Source organism: Vulpes lagopus, chromosome 6 (assembly GCF_018345385.1).
Source record: "Vulpes lagopus strain Blue_001 chromosome 6, ASM1834538v1, whole genome shotgun sequence".
NCBI classification, from domain to species: domain Eukaryota; kingdom Metazoa; phylum Chordata; class Mammalia; order Carnivora; family Canidae; genus Vulpes; species Vulpes lagopus.
This window is the reverse complement of record NC_054829.1, coordinates 99346077-99363521: the sequence shown is the minus strand read 5'-3', so window position 1 is coordinate 99363521 and position 17445 is coordinate 99346077. Positions and strand designations below refer to the sequence as shown.

The window sequence follows — 17445 nt, the reverse complement described above, 5'->3', positions numbered from 1 at the left end:
TGTAGTCCTGCATCAGGCTCCCTGCGGGAAGCCTGGTTCTCCCTCTGCCTATGTCTCTGCCTCTCTCTGTCTGTCTTTCATGAATAAAGTCTTTAAAAAACCTATAATTCTTCCCATTATTTGCTCTACAGATACTATCTATTGATACAGAGTTTGAGGAGAAACTTTGTTTACATTTATAATATGAAAGAAAACCTAAGATTGCTTAATATAATCTTTTAGATCAAAATTCTCTTAACTTGAGAATATATTACATTTGAAGGCTCATCTTTTTCATCTATAATTACAAAATTCTCAAATATTATAGAATATGTGTTGTTACAGTAATGGAAATGGGCATAATGAGAAAGAATTACAAATGTTGTTGAAATGTGAATGACTGACCATCATAAATGGTTGCTTGACTCCAGATAGCACATTGCTTATCTTCACAGTGTTGGGATACATCTTAAAACCAGGGAGGTTTCTCTGATTCTTCAGGACATACTGTTCTTTCTTATCTATGCTCTCTATGGACTCAAGGCCAGTGGTGCTTCCTTTTCTGGAGAATAATAAGTGTGAAAAAGGCCAAATTTTGGACCTGGTATCAACATTATCTTTTTAGCTTCCTTCATTCTTTTCTGTCTTACTTTTAAAAAAATAATATACATTCTTCAATCACAGTTATGATGCATATAAGCATAACTTTTCAAACTTCATGTCTGGAGAAATAAAGAATCCTCAAAGAAATACTGTAAAAGTGAGTAACAGTGGTATAATACTAAAGGAATAACTCTTTTTTTGGTTTTTCAAGTGGAAAACATTTTAAAGAATTCAAAGTGGTTGTTTTATTTTATTATTATTTGATAAAAATTGAACCATCAGCTCACAAAAGTAACTTGAGAATATGCTAAAAATGTCCTTGGTAGAAGTTGTGAAAATCTATACCTATAGGTTGAGTTATCAAGAAAATGAAGTGAAAAAAAATCTGTAATTTCACAGTCAATTTACATACTAAATCTCCAAATTACTCAATTACTACGTTAGTGTTATGTGTAAATCTATCCCTAATTTAGTGTATTTACTAAACAGTGATGTGTTTGTAACTAATTTAAAGTGTGTTTACATGACCTTTTTTTCCCTACCACCTATTCCTTCTTATCCCAGAATAAGGAATAATCTTGACCATTTACACTTCAGATTGATTTTTTCATTGCTCCTGATTTTCTTCTCAAATGATTTAAATTGAAAAAGGAATACAGGTTTCCAGTTATGGAATGAATAAGGCCTGACATAAGGAATATAGTCAATGTATTGTAATAGCAATGTATCCAGACAGGTGTATAAATACAAAAAAAAAAAACCTATATTGGGCAAAAATAGTAAGATGAAGGGAAAAATGTGATATCATTTACATGAAATATACAAAACTGTACAACATAAATTATGGAAACAAATGTATCTAGAAAAAATGAACTGCATGAGAATGATCAAGAAATTTATTTAAAACAAGAAATTTAATCAGTCACTTTTCAAGTGTGTGGAATCACAGAGGGAGATTTAGAAAAATTCAACTAGATATTTAGCATTTTATTTCTTAAAAATAAAAGCTCTGAAGCAAATGTGACAAAATGTTAAGATTTGGCAAAGCGAGGTGATGGATACAAGGGTGTTTTTTGCATTGTTCTCTATATTTTCCTGTATGTTTAAATTATTTGATGATACAAAAAGAGCACAATAGCATGTGGTTCTCCTCTCCTTGGTAAATGAGCTATTTTCTATGAACATAAACTTATTACAAGTTCATGACAAATCTTAGAGCTGCAGTGACTACTACATTTGCACCTAATATTCAGTTATATGCTCTACATTTTATAGACATATGTGGAGGTAATATTCCCAGTTAATACATTCAGTTGTCACTGGCAAGTGTATGCTGTCTTATGTTAGATTAAGATATTGCTATTTGTTGTAAATGGATATGTTTTGACATGTTCTAAAAAACTGGCATGGGCTTAATTAAACCAGTACTCTTCTCTGGATGTAGGTAAATAATCTGCCTCAAATTAACCTAGTTTCCTTTTTCATGAACTAACTCCCATTGGTGATTGAACCAGCAGCTGTAGCCTCTTTAAAAAACAAACAAACAAACAAACAAACAAACAAACAAAAAACAAGCCAAGCTATTTTTTTTCCCTGTCCATGACAGGGGAGTCTCTTTATGACCCAGTCCTTGGAAGGGTTCTGAAGTTAGGGAAATTCATGTAACTACCACAGCAAGACTTTCCCAAAACTCTGCAGAGGAGAGCTTGAAACAGGGGAGAGCTGCAGAGAGGTTAAAGCAGTCTTGTCTGGCCGCTGTGCTGCTCTGTCTCATCACCACACAATGTCAGGTGCATTCGAATCAATTTCACAGTGGCCCATACCACGTGTGTTTATATATAAATCAACAACCAAAACAGAATTTGCTCAAAAATCATACTCTTGCTTTAAGGAATGTACTGTGATATTTCCTATTCTAGTATCTCGTGTCTCAGTAGAAAATTGCCTGTTAAAATACCATATATTGATTTCATAGCCCCTGATGATTCACATACTGGAAAGTTGTTCATGAATTATTTTGATGACTGTTGTGTTCAAAAGTTCTATGTTACACTAACATAGCAAGATTATTTAGAACCCTTTTATTATTCTACTCCTAGGGAGAATATTTTTCTTATGGAAAATTCTCCTCAATGGAAAATATTATTTTTAAATCAATAATAAAGCATTATAGGGTAAGAGAACACTAAGGTAGATTTGATTTCTTATATAGTTTTTGTCTTATCTCTAATTATAGAGATATAATATATCCCAACTCTGCTTGCCTGGGGAAAAGAAAAGTCAAGGAAATTAATTGGTAGATAGGAGTGAAAATGGCCAAGGCATAATGGCAATGAATAACATTTTACTTATTATAAATGAAGTGACAGGGAACTAAACCCAGAATTTACCAAAGTCAACTTGAGAAGAAAAGAGGATGAAACAATGACATAACAGTTTTGATTAATATAGCATTTAGCATCATATTTTTAAGAACCATAGCTATCTGTATGTAATTCCATGGCTCACCCCCCAAGTACATCCTACCGATTCCTTATGGCTATCTTCTTCACACAGTGTCCTAACATCCAATTTATTTCATCTAAAATATAGAGTAATAAATAATAAATATTTAATAAGCAAAATATTTCACCAAATAATTGTAGAACTGTCTTCAGGGACAGATATCTGAAATTATACCTGATTCACTGTTTGCTTAACTTACTGCTCAGTGCATATCTAGAAATGTTTCTACAGAACTTACTTAACAACCTACCATTTCTTTCCCAAACTCTCTTGTTGAATTAATTCCACTTTGTGTATAAAGGCCTCTCAAATCTTCTCATCAATTTAACTTGAACACTATGAAAATCCAGGTGCAAGTTCTTAAAGACCAGGTATTCTGAAGCTGACTCTAATTCAAGATTTTGAGGTCAAGAAAGCAAGCAAAACATGACTGCAGTCATATTCATGTCTATCTTGGGTATTTTTGTTCTGTGATTTGTATTTTGTTATTTTGTACTTCCACTAGGAGTAAAAGCCTCATATCATGACGGTTGTTTGCATGTTACAGGTTTAATAGCATCAGTCATCTAACAATATCCAGCAATGAGGTTTCTGAATGAATTACCTAGATTACATTGAAGTTTTCATTTGTAGCTTTCTGTCAAAAATGTTTAAAAATCTCTTTCAAATATATAATGATTATTAAATTCTAGTAATGATTCAAACTTTCAGACTCTACTAATTTTATAGCTTTGTAAAGAGAGAGTAGTATTTTCTTTATGCCAAAGATCAGTATGAAGATGAATTACTTCCCTGTAGAAATCTGTAATAAGTTGAAGACACAAGGGGTGGATAAACTTGGCTGCCCATTGGAATCACCTAGAAAACTTTAAAACTACTGAGAGCTGGAACCATTCCCAGATTCTTCATTACTTGGGGGTGGAAGAGGGATGCGGTTTAGGCATCAAATGTTCTAAAAGCTCCACAGCTAATCATAATACTCACCAAGTTTGAGAACCATTGCTCTAAACACTTAGTACTCATGAAAGATCTGAGACTAGCAGCATCAGCTTTACCTGGAAGTTTGCTAGAAAAGCAGAAGTTTAACTGTATCCACATTATCAGGAACTGTGATTTAATGTATCCAGAATTCTTTTTCTATGAAAATAAGGGACCAGAGCTCTTCCATCATTTCTAACTCTAAAATTCACATTTTACAGCCTAAACAAGATAACAAGCACTTTTCAAACTTAGCTAGAATTCTTAACCCGTAAAAATGAGAGGCCATTCCATTCTCTCAGTTCCATAATTCTCATTCCACAACCTAAATAAATTCAAATGCTGAAGGAATTTGAAAAATTGTTTAATAATTCTATCTCATATCTTTCCAGCACTTTTTCCTGCATAGAATTTCTATTTCTTTTCTCTTTCCTAATTGGAACATGTTATTCAAGATTCATGTAAAGATCACGTAAAGACTCACGTAAAGATCACGTAAAGACCTCCTTTATGAAACAAGTCTTGAAAAATAATACAGCTTTTCTCTAAAATTCTATTGTTGAGGCAATCAATTCCATAGAGTTTAGTACATTGTTTCTTTCTATTATGACTTATACATTATCTTGTTTCCCAATCAAATGATGAGTGTCTCAAGTGAGATATCATGTTACGTTCCTTTTCTACCTTAATGTCTAACTTTTGTGAGTTATATATTGTTAAAATGCATTTGGGGAATAAAATAAGTTTTCACCATTCTCACAAGATTTCTCATTCAAAACTAGCCCATTATTAACCTTTCCACATAATGTAAACTCATAATGTAAACATCTTAGGGGTTCTTGCAAATCTAGGTAATTCAAAATTGCCGGTGATTTCAGGCTCCTACTCTCCCTTCCTGTTTCCCTGAGGCTTGCCAACCTGAGGATAAAACTACTTCAAATAGCATAGAAACTCTACAGAAAAAGCCTCTGCTAAATAGTCCTCAAGTATACCTATACTAGACCTCTCCTATTCTTTAGCCTCATGCCTGTCTTACTCACCATTATGTCTCTATCATAGTGTATGGCACATAGTCGGCATATAAGTGAATTATAAACAGTGTGTCAACAAACTACATAGGAACAGGTAATTTTGAAAACGTACTGCTGAGCTCATGATAAAATTTAGAAGTATGATTTCTCTTGTAGTAGCTCCTCTATATACTTTTCTTGATACGTATACATATTTCTTTTTATGATACAAATAAGAGTCATTGTAGAAAACACAGATTAAGTAAAATGAAAAAAAAAGATGTAATAACTTAAATTGAACAACTATTGTTAACAGGTGCATGTTTGTCCAGACTCTCTATCTTTCTACCTATCTATCACATATATAAACATATATACTACTAAAGCTATGTACTGTTTTAAGCAGATCACATTCTATCTACTGCTATGTACCCCACTTTTATTCAATTAAATATATATCAAAGCATCACTCCAGCCAGCAAATCAATTCATAATAAAATTTGTTTATGATTGTTGTATTAATGGATGTGCCAAAATTTATTTAATCAATTACCTACATTTGGAAGATTAAGTTATTTCTACTTTCAGTAATTACAAATAATGCTATGATGAACAATCTCCAATCTCCATCAATTATCTAGAAATTTCCTTAGAACAAGAATCAGGAAGCAGGTTTGCTGATTTCAAAGGTTAGGCACATTTTTAGGGCTTGTGATAAAACAATTTACCAAATGGAGCTTTAGAAGTTTGTTACAAATGTGCTTTCTTGCCAGGGGATGGGAATTGTCTAAAACATTTAATCACCAATGCAGATAGCTATATTCCTAGCTATAATATTTATTAAATAGTTGCACATAGTGAATAATTGATGCAGCTGGAAAATACTTACATTCTTTTTGTGGGTCGATTTCAGGTTGGAATGATTGAAACTCATAATATGGTATCTCATGTTTGAATATGGATGTGAGAACATCATCAAGTTCATCCATGTCCTTCTGTTTTCAAACGAAAAGGAAATTTTTCTTAGTTCATTTATTTACATAGAAACTCATCTTAGTGCAACATAATAAAAATTAGCTGGAGTAAATACTGGTTAATCTTTCTAATAATACTGACACCTCTTTTGAAAGAAAAGTACAAAACATTAGGGGCTTACCTAAAAGTCAGTTTTTTTTTTTTTTAAAGATTTTATTTATCCATTTGAGAGAGTGAGTGAGCGAGCAAGAGAGAGCACGAGCTCGGGAGTAGCAGAGGGAGAGAGAAGCTGATTCCCCCCACTGAGCAGGAAGCCTGATGCTGGACTTGATCCCAGGACGCAGGAATCATGACCTGGGCTGAAGGCAGACACTTAACCAACCGAGCCACCCAAGCAACCCTAAAAGTCAGTTATTAAAACAATGGAAAAACAGATGCAATAGATAAAAAATCTTTTTCTCTGGATGATTAACTTTATTTAAATATTTACTAATTAAAAAAAGTATTACATCAGATCAATGATAACACTGGAATTTGTTTCAAAAATAAATTTTGTTAAAATACATGTTATATTTTATTTTTATTTATTTTATTTTTTAAAGATTTTATTCATTTATTCATGATAGACACAGAGAGAGGCAGAGACATAGGCAGAGGGAGAAGCAGACTCCCTATAGAGAGCCTGATGTGGGACTCGATCTCAGGACCCCAGGATCACGACCTGAATTGAAGGCAGAGGCTTAACCGCTGAGTCACCCAGGTGCCCCTACATGTCACATTTTAATAAAAGAAATAATAAAATGATAAGTCCAGTTCTTCAATTTAAACATCAGAAATGGAATAGTTTTAAATAGATTATTTCATTTCTGTGCCAAAGTGAGGGAGAATATTCATCTTGGTTTTCCCTTGTCCCAGCTATTGAATACCCATATATCTACTCTATTTTCCTAAACTGAGCATTTGGTGATGAACCATGTAGAATTCTACTATAGATGACAAACTGGTTACAGAGCTACCATTCTTTTAAAATTGTGTTTTGTGAAGCTATGTCTGAGACCAATTTAACTTGAGACATAGATAACTATATCTAAGGAGGTGCACCAATCAATAAAGGTATAGAGAGAGGATTGTGAACAAAAGTTCCTAATTAAGATTTTTGAAATGATTTCCAAAGAAAATTAGACTTATTATCAATACATAATCACAAAAATTAAATGACTGGATTGAAACAAAAGACATTTTTGTTACTCTATTTATTTGTCAACATATCCACATGCTTTAAATAATAAAGCAGTTCAGGCTTCTCTAGATTTTTTTTTAAATTTTTTTTTTAATTTTTTATTTATTTATGATAGTCACAGAGAGAGAGAGAGGCAGAGATACAGGCGGAGGGAGAAGCAGGCTCCATGCACCGGGAGCCTGATGTGGGATTCGATCCCGGGTCTCCAGGATCGCGCCCTGGGCCAAAGGCAGGCGCCAAACCGCTGCGCCACCCAGGGATCCCTCTCTAGATTTTTAAAAGTTCTCCTTAAAAGTGAGGAGAGAAGATGAAAGTCTTCTCAACTTGTGGCTAAGAATGCTCAGCAAAATCAACATTAATCTACTTAATGCTACGGACTATGTGAAGCCATTAGCTTTGGAGCATTTTGTCCTTAAAAGGGCGGGGGGGGGGGGGTGGATTTAACAATAAACTCATCTTCAAGGAATTCATGGTCATCTAATTACATATGGACAATGAATTAGGTTCTAGGTACGATGATAGAAAATCTTTATGGGTGTACAGTGCAGGCCAAAGGGAAGCAGCTCAATTCCACACAGGATGAAATGGTCAGAAAAGGTTTTTTCAAGGAGATGAGCTAAAGTGAGATTGCTACATATATAAAAAGTATTCTGGATTAAAGAAACAACTTGCATATAGTCATGGAGGTATCGTAGCATGATCTGGTTAAGGATTTTGGAATTTCAATAAAACTGCAGAAGAATGACAAAGAAGGAAGTGGGCGTTTCAAAAAGAGTTTTGTATATATAATAAAAAGTTTCTAATTCATCCTGTAAGCAACAAGGAATTGTCTAAGGCCTATAATAATTAACATGGAAATGTTTATTATGTGGATTAAATTAAGCTTATATAAGTTTAAGAATGATTATGATTATTTATGTAGTTGGGTATTGATATTGAATGGAATCTATTCTATAAATATAGATGTGACAATTTCATATTAGTAATTACTTGGTCTTTTCAGGAAGCCTTTGATAAGAGTGGTGGAGCAAAACATCACTGGCAATATATTTTATTTTATTTACATTAAGCCTCAAAAAGAATATGTCTTAGGGATCCCTGGGTGGCTCAGTGGTTTGGTGCCCGCCTTTTGCCTCGGGCGTGATCCTGGAGACCCGGGATTGAGTTCCGCGTTGGGCTCCCTGCATGGAGCCTGCTTCTCCCTCTGCCTCTCTCTCTCTCTCTCTCTCTCTCTCTCTCTCTGTGTGTCTGTCATTGATAAATCAATAAATATAAAAGAATATGTCTTAGCTATGCAAACTGATGAAACAGACCCTGAAAATATTAAAATCATAATATGAATTTATAAATTTTCCTTAAAACTTATGCCATAGGCCATGAGAGCTCAGCATAGGCTATTATCTAATTAGTGATGTTTCTGTATGAGGAGATAAACTTGGTATTTCTTCCCCAAAGTATATAAGATTTAATAGACAGATTGGTGTGTCATTGAGTTACCACACTCATGTATAAGTTAGGCATAAGATCACCTCTGTGATTCCTTCCTGTAATGATATTTTGAGACACAGATGAGAATTCAAAAGAGTAAGAGTTCCCAGTAGGAATCTGAGAAGTACCATTTCTTCCCCTGAGACACTATGACACTTTAATTTGAGAAATGCTACAGCTTATATAGCACTGAATTTTAAAAATGCAGTAGCACTGTTTTTAAAATCAGAAGAAAAAAATTACCTTTACCATGTAGACAATTATTTAATTAAGAAAGAATATAGACACCTTTTAATATTCTAGCCTACCATAACTAGTTGAGTCACTTTTATTTTCAATTTCATAATTATATTACTAGTATTATGCCTACAAAAATCAGATAGGACACAAAACAAACATGTAAAAAAATCACAGAAATGGCTATTAAAAAATAATCTCCAAAGGATTTCTCCTTGGAAGATATCTTAACTAGAAAAATATGATACAAGTAGTTATGCTTATTTTTAAATTTCAAGGACACAAATAGGTATCCTTTCTAAACACTGGCATTAAAATTTGAAAATGCCAGAAGTTTTCTCCTTAAAATAAATTGTACAACCTAAAATATACTTAATGAGATTGATACAATTATTGTTCAAATAAAGAGATCAAAATAGAATAGTTTAACATGAATATTCAGCAATATTCACAACCATCCTAATATTGTATTTATTATTTTATTTTATTTTATATGCTTTTTGAAAAGATTTTACTTATTTATTCATGAAAGACAGAGAGAGAGGAAGAAACATAGGCAGAGTTCTCCCTCTGGGGGAGCCAGATGCGGGACTCAACCCAGGACCCCGGGAACCCGACCTGAGCCAAAGGCAGATGCTCAACCACTGAGCCATCCAGGCACCCCCATCCTAAGATTTTAGATATTAAGGAGGAACTTGATGAAAAAATAAGAGTAGAATGAGATGACAAAATTATGTTGACACTAGTATTTGGTTATTACATATATATATACACATATATATTACATACATATTTAATTACATATATTACATATATACATATATTACATATATATTACATATATATTTAATCTAAACATATATACATGTGCATTTTTGCATAGATCTATACCTATTAAGAATATTACAAAAAGAATTCAGAAAAAACTAAGATATGAAGTGGATAGAAAGATATTACAAAATAATAACTTTGTACATATGAAATATTATTTCATGTGAGGAAATGTGGGATTGATCAAAGTACTTTAAAAAATTATTTTCATAGAACCTGAGTGGCTCAGTGGTTGAGCATCTGCCTTTGGCTCAGGGCGTGATCCCAGGGTCCTGGGATCCGGTCCCACATCAGGCTCCCCACAGGGAGCCTACTTCTCTCTCTGCCTGTGTCTCTGCCTCTCTCTGTCTCTCATCAATAAATAAATAATTTAAAAAATGTTTACATACATATTTATGAATCTGAAAAATTATATATATATACTTATATAGTGTCACTTCTTTATACATATATACACATTTTATATATAAAATATACATACATACACACACAAGTGTATAATTATTACTGATAAGCCACTTTTTATAATAAGTATTCTTCCTAAAAGAAAAATATATAAAAATTCTGCTTTAAAATATGTTTAGAATTAGGGACTTCTACTTCTGAGATGATGGAGTAGTTGTACTTTCCTCTTTTCTTCTTATACAACTAAATGTCTACATTTCAATAGAAAATAAATTGTTATACTAAGAACCAGAAAGATTTCTAACTGAATAAAAAGTTACAATCAATAAATGTCAACACCAAGAGGACAAAGATTTTAAAATTATCTGAAAAAGATACTAAAACAGCCATGATAAAAATGCTTCAACAAGCAAATACAGTAATTCTTGAAATAGATTTTTTAAACAAACCTCAGCAAGGAAATACAAAGTTTCAGCAAAGAAATAGAAGGTATAAAAAAGAATCAATTGGGATTTTTAGTACTGAAAAATACAATAATCAAAATAAAACCTTGTGTGGATGGGCTCAACATCAAAATGGAAAGGACAAAGGAAGAATCAGTGAACTTGGAGATAGAACAATTAAAGATAATCTCAACGAGAGAGACAAAGTAGACTAAAAAAATAAAAACTCAAATAGACTGCAAGGGACCTGTCAGATTATAACAAAAGACTTAATATTTATGTGATCAGAGTCCCAGGAGGAGAGGGGAAAAAGAATGGAGATGAAGAAGTACACAAAGAAATAATGGCTGCTAACTTCCTGGATTTAGCAAGAAATAAACCTACAGATTCAAGAAACTGAGCCAACTATAAACAGGTTAAAGCCAAAGAATCCCATGCTAAGAAACATCATAATTAAACTTCTGAACTTGAAGACAAAGAAAAATTTTTGAAAAGAGCTAAAGAGAAACAAAAACTGACCCTATAGGGTAGAAACAATTAGAAACACAGTATTAGTAGTAGAAAGAAGTGGCACCACCTTTGTCAAAAGTTGAAAGAGGAGAACTATTAACCAAGAATCTTATGCCCAGCAAAACCTTTAGGAATGAAATGGGAATTGTGACATTTTCAAACAAAGGAAAAGAGGAAATTTATTGACAGAAGATGTACCCTACAATAATGGATAAAGGAAGTTCTCCAAACAGTAAGAATCTGATAAGAGAATCTTGGAACATGAAGAAGAAAAAAGAACATAGTAAGTAAAAAATATAGGTCCCCTCTTCAAGAACCTAAAAAAATCAGAACTCAATGCAAGCAGAAAGAAGAAAATTATAAATATAATACAGAAATCAGTTGAATTGTAAATAGAAAAGAGTCAGTGTAACAAAAAGATAATTCTTTTAAAAGATCCGTAAAATTGACAAACCTCTAGGAAGACTAAAGGAAAAAGAGAAGATAGAAATGACAAATGTCATGAATGAAACATGAGCTATCACTATGGACCCTGCAGACACCAAAAGGATAATAAAGACGTACTATTAACAACTCTACACACATAAGTATGACAAGTTAGATGAAATGGATCAATTCCTTGGAAAACACAAATCAAACACAAACCAAAACCAAACACAATCTCTATTATTTCTTCAAATACATATGCATCTACAATTTCTGATAATTAAAAATGCAAATAAATACAAACAAACCAGGAAAAAAATGAACCAGAAAAATAAATAAAAACAAACCAGGAAATATTCATGATACAAAGCTGAATCCTTTGAGATGAAGATCTATTTACATAGCAGCATCCCTTCAAAGTCTAATTTGCCCCTTTCTTGAATAAGGGGCATGAACACTGCTTGGCTATGACTGCATTGAAAGACTACCCTTATTAGGATTTTAGAACAATATCATATAGTAAAAGCAGTGAGGAGATACTTCAGATATTTGGACTCAAATGAAAGGCTGTATGTTGCAGGTATAGGATAAGTTTATACAGTGAAACAGACTCAAAGAGAGCAGATAATAATAATAACTAAACGTTGGGCACCTAGAATGTCTCTAATTTTTATAACATTTGTCTCTAATTTTTATAACCTTCCTGCATGGTAAATTTTTTAAATTCCTTTTTTTTAATAGATGCAATAACTATGGTACAAAAAACTTAATAACACCAGAAACTGTAGAGCTAGTAAGTGCCACATCAAGGATTTTATTTTACTTTTTTACTTTATTTTATTTTATTTTATTATTATTTTTTTTACATCAAGGATTTTAACTTATGCTTTTACATTCTAAACACAATGTACTTAATACTACATTGTAGCCCTAGTGGAAAGAATAAAATTTGATGTAGTTTTTGGGTGAAGAATAAATTATGATCCCATAGTTTCATGATGGACACTGCAGTTCAAACATCACATGTCTAGTCAGAAAGTGGAAGGAAGGCACATAGATGGAAGGAGGATGGTAATGTAGGCTACTGTCAACCACATCTATTCTTTTAACTACAAAAGCCAAAGCTCTGATGATGTCCCCTTGTGTCTCATTGTCTAAAACTGTCTTACATGACAATTGCTAGCTGCATGGAGTGGTTGAAAATGCGAGAATCTGGCTTGTCTGGCTTCCACACCAAAGGCAGGCAAACAAGAGGGATTTTAAGCATTGACGGTGGGTGAAGAAACCTATAAGGTTGGCCACAGGATATTGAAGCAATTTATAGATATGGCAGAGAAAGACAGTAATAGTAAAGTACCTTAATTAGCAAGAAAAACCACTTAAGTGAAATAACCATAGGAGGTTTGTAAAATATTATAGGAGACAAGGTCCATTAAATGGTTACATTTTACTCTTTGCTTCAGATATCCAAGAGGAAAGTCCATGGTTGAGCTGAAAACATGTTCTTTTTATTATAATAAACTGTTACGCTTATTTAAGTTTAACTAGTAAAAGAAAGGTCACTTTATTTGTTCCATTGTTCAGAATGTGTGCTGTAAAAGTGAGTCAAAATAGCCATTTAAAGGGGAATCTTACAGCTTACATAACACATCTTAAAGAAAATTTCCTACTGCGGCTTGTAAAGACAATGGCAGGTAAAGAAGCAAAGCAAATACTTGCTGGGTTTTACAAAGCCCCCACCCCTTTTATAACTTTGGAGTATTTAACCCCAAGCAGTTAAAGGAGTAATCTAAATAAGTGAATAGGGTAGTTAAAGGAGATATTTTTCCTTGTCAAAATAATTTTTCTAAGTTTTGAGTAAGTCAGGTGTTAGTCATTTCAACATGATTACAAATGCAAAAGTAAATACGAAAATATGAAATAACGCAGTTTAAGACTCCTTTCAAATATGTTGTATTTACTATTGGTTCAGTATTCGCAGAGCTGTGAAATCTCTTTGTATAACATGAAAAAGATATTATAATAAGAAAAAAAAAGTTTTGAGATCTTAGAAACCTGCATTGAAATTCCTGCTCCAGGACTCATTAGCTATGGACCTTAATAATACTTAACTGATAAAATTATTTAAGAATTTAAATAAGTAAATGTGTAAAATCTCCAGTATATATTCATTCCCTTTTTCTCTAAATACTATAATGTGAGCTCTCATAACTACTCATGAAATATGATCACTATGATTTAAAATGGCACACAAGTCTCTAATGAGGAGACAGCTCCCCAAACTGGCTTTTGTAGCAACCGAAGAAAATAGTTTGTTTTTTTCTTTCTAAATTCTTAAATTAAATGGCACATCTTGTAAATCAATTAGAATGTAGGTTTTGATACTGTAGTACTGAGACTCAAAATGCCAGTGGTTTAAACAAGATGGAAGCCTATTTCTCTTTAACATGAAAGCCTAGAATTAGGCCATCTGGGGCTGATTAAGGGATGCAGGCTCTATATGGTTCTCTGCTATACTTAATCTTCATGGTCCTAGATGGTTCATCCATCACTCCTTTGTTGTCACTGTGATCAGTCAGAGAAAAAAGTCAGTGAAGTAGAGACTCTACCCTCCTTTGAAGGACATGATCAGAGATGTGCACACATCACTTCTGCTGACATGCTTCCGGCCATTGGTTACTTAGATGGTTGTGCCTAGTTCCAAGGGAGTCAGGAAGTGCAATATTTACCTGGGCAAGCATATGCCTAGATAGAAGTTATATTATCATATAATAAAGGAAAAAAGAATTTCTGGGGAACAAATAGAAGTTTCTGCCATCTCCATTAGTCATGCATAAACATCACAATTTAGGTAAAGGCAATCTAATAGAGCTTTTTAAAAACAAGAACAACTTTCCTAGAAGCTAATGGAAGCTTGATCATGCTAAATTTTTCAATTTGACCCCCTGTTTACATAATGTCAAAAAATCTCAAAGCTTTAACTTAACCAAACTTGAACAGACTCATTAATAGGCATATTTAATGACATTAATAATGAAACAAAAACCCAAAGTTCTCCTATTGTTGGCATTAGAAAGAGTGGTTATAAGAACCATGAATTTTCTCACCTCTACTTCTGTTTGGCAATGACCATGAATTTTCTCACCTCTACTTCTGTTTGGCAATCATTTTGTAACAACTTACTGTCAAATATGTCATAAGATAAATTTTAAAACAAAATTGCAATAACATATTCAGAGAAATGTCTTTCAAAAAAGACTTTTTTAAGGGCAGGCTGGGTTGCTCAGTGGTTTAGCGCCTACCTTCAGCCCAGGGTGTGATTCTGGGGACCCAGGATCGAGTCCCACCTCCTATAAGGAGCCTGCTTCTCCCTCTGCCTGTGTCTCTGCCTCTCTTTCTCTGTGTCTCTCATGAATAAGTAAATAAAAATTTTTTTAAAGATGTCTTTAAATGATGCCATGATTTCCTAACTTTTTGAAATTATTTTTTGAGTTGTTTTAGGTACTCGTTCCCAAGATAGTTAGAATTAGTCTCATTGTTTTATACTCACTTGATTTTTTCCTTTGTCTTTCCCTTCTTTGCCTTGCTCTTTCTACTTCAGTCAGAAACAGCACTCCTTCAGCCAACAGTCCAATAACCTAAGCCATGAAAAAGGGTTGTGCCTGTACTATGGGGAAACTGGTGTCTGTTGGGACAAGGGGCTCTGATAGCCAGGTTACTTGAGGTTGGGAGGGTAACTTAACGTATAAATTACTTTCACCCTCTCATTCTTTGACCGAACAAAACAGGTACTCATCAGCTACGTGTCTGGCAGGGTACTTGGCTCTGGAGATGAAAGAGGGGAACAAATAAACAGTAACTGCCCTAAATGACTTTGGAGTCTAGCAAGAGGCAGATATTAATTTGACAAATATCACACACATAGAATGTGTTCAGTGCTACAAAGAGATACACAGGGAGATGTACAAGGTCAAGGGAGTCTTCACTGAGGAAGAGAAGCTGTAATTAAAATTTGGAGGATGAACTGGAATTAACTAGGGGAAGACAGTGAGGGGAAAGGAGATTGGAAGAATATTTCAATTAGAAAGAGGAGCATATATAAAGGCCCTGTGGTAGGATATTAGGAACTAGCCATCCAGGCTAGTGTGTCTGGAGTGCAGAGGGAGAGAAAGGGGAGTGAGACTAGCTGGAGAAAAAGAGAGGGAACAGTTTCTACAGGGCCATATTGTTCATATTAAAGATTTCCTTTTTTAAATCCACACAACTGGAATCTATCAAAGGGTTTGAGCAGGAGCATTGCCTGCTGAGATCTTTTTTTTTTTTTTTTTTTAACAGAACCCCTCAGACTATGGATCTGATATAAGTAAGTAGGTCATGTGCAAGAACACATGGCGGGGGACCAGGCAGGAGCCCGCTGTAGTTTAGGGATGAAGAAAAGCAGAGGATGGGGATGTTAGAACTGGAGGGATGTGAAGAGAAGTGAGCAATATTTAGTGAGTAAAACTGACACGGCTTAATGATGGATTGAATTTATTGGGTAAGACAACAGGTTTTAAGGAGACTCTTCTGTTTCTGGTGTTTGAACTGGATTGATGATGATGCCTATCTCAAGGCAGAAGGAGTGGGCCTTCAAGGAAAAACCACATTTGGATTATATCTTACAAGTTAATGAGCTACCCTACCAAGAGAATACTTATCAAGAAAGGAAGAGAGTCTAAGACTCCAAACATTGAAATGGAAACTTTTTTTTCTAGATCACAGAAAAAAGAGATTACAAAGGATTTGGAGAAGGAAAGGCTAAGGAAGTAGAGGAAAACCAGAAAGAGATGGCTTCATGAAAGCTAGGGGGAAAAAATCAGGAAAGTGAGTTTGGTCAATGGTGTGTGTTAGCTGCTGCTGAAAGTCAAGTTAAATTGAATAAGAAAAATATCCACTGGATTTGCTGTGTGGGACTTGAGCAAATTGGAAGTACTATCTTTGTGTGCTGCTACTTTGGGTAATGAGATTGATGACTAAATGGCTGACCTAGGCGATGGTAGGGGAAAGGGATGGAAGGCAGGATTCTTAGAAGTTGAATTTTCCTTGTCAAAGATTTCTTTTACTTCATTTCCTGCGTCTTGATGCTGTTTACTATAGAGGCATAGTTCGTGAATGCTAAACACAATTTAGAGTTCCCAGATTATATATTTACTTTATTTCTTTATCTTACTGTTGATACTATAACTATTAGTAAAGAGGCTCACAGAATGCCTAATGACTTTTTAAAAAATGCCAACAAACACATTTTTGCCATAAGGATTTTTCAGTCTTCTAATTTCCAAAGGGTTACTGATGATTTGAGATTCATTCCAGAGGCAGATTCTCTAATTTTCTCTAATTATCTTGTTATGAATAATAGCTATGGAGGAACACTGTTAACTGTATTTGACTTGTGCTTGTTTTCTGAATTGTTTAAAAACATTATGGTTAAAGAAGATCTGTAGCCTCTAAAGAGCTAGACAGGAAGAGCAGAAGGCTGCACTTGAATGGGGTTGGTTTCAGGTAGCCCTCATGGGCACACAGACATCCTCTGCAAAGGGCAGTCAAAGCGACCCCAGTGACAAGAGGAGAGGGGATTGTAAAAAGCAAAAGAGATACTTAGTTTAGGAGAAATTAAAAATGGATGGAGTATTTATTTCCACTGAGTAAGCAGACATTATAAATTAGAGTGTCATTAATAAAATATATTCTAAACAATAGTTAAACATAAGCTAAGATGAATGGAGCCAATATGGAATGAGATGGCTTATGAGATAGAGAATTAACAGGAACTTAA

At 33.9% G+C, this 17445-nt stretch overlaps 1 protein-coding gene across 2 annotated transcripts in view; it reads right to left on the bottom strand.

Moving 5' to 3' along the window:
- BANK1 (B cell scaffold protein with ankyrin repeats 1) overlaps positions 1 to 17445 on the bottom strand; it is a 294852-nt gene that overhangs the window by 172017 nt on the left and 105390 nt on the right. For both annotated transcript variants that reach the window (XM_041760292.1, XM_041760293.1), the window contains exon 6: positions 5965 to 6070. In XM_041760292.1, the coding sequence (XP_041616226.1) occupies positions 5965 to 6070 (106 nt within the window). The remainder of the gene's footprint in view (positions 1 to 5964; positions 6071 to 17445) is intronic.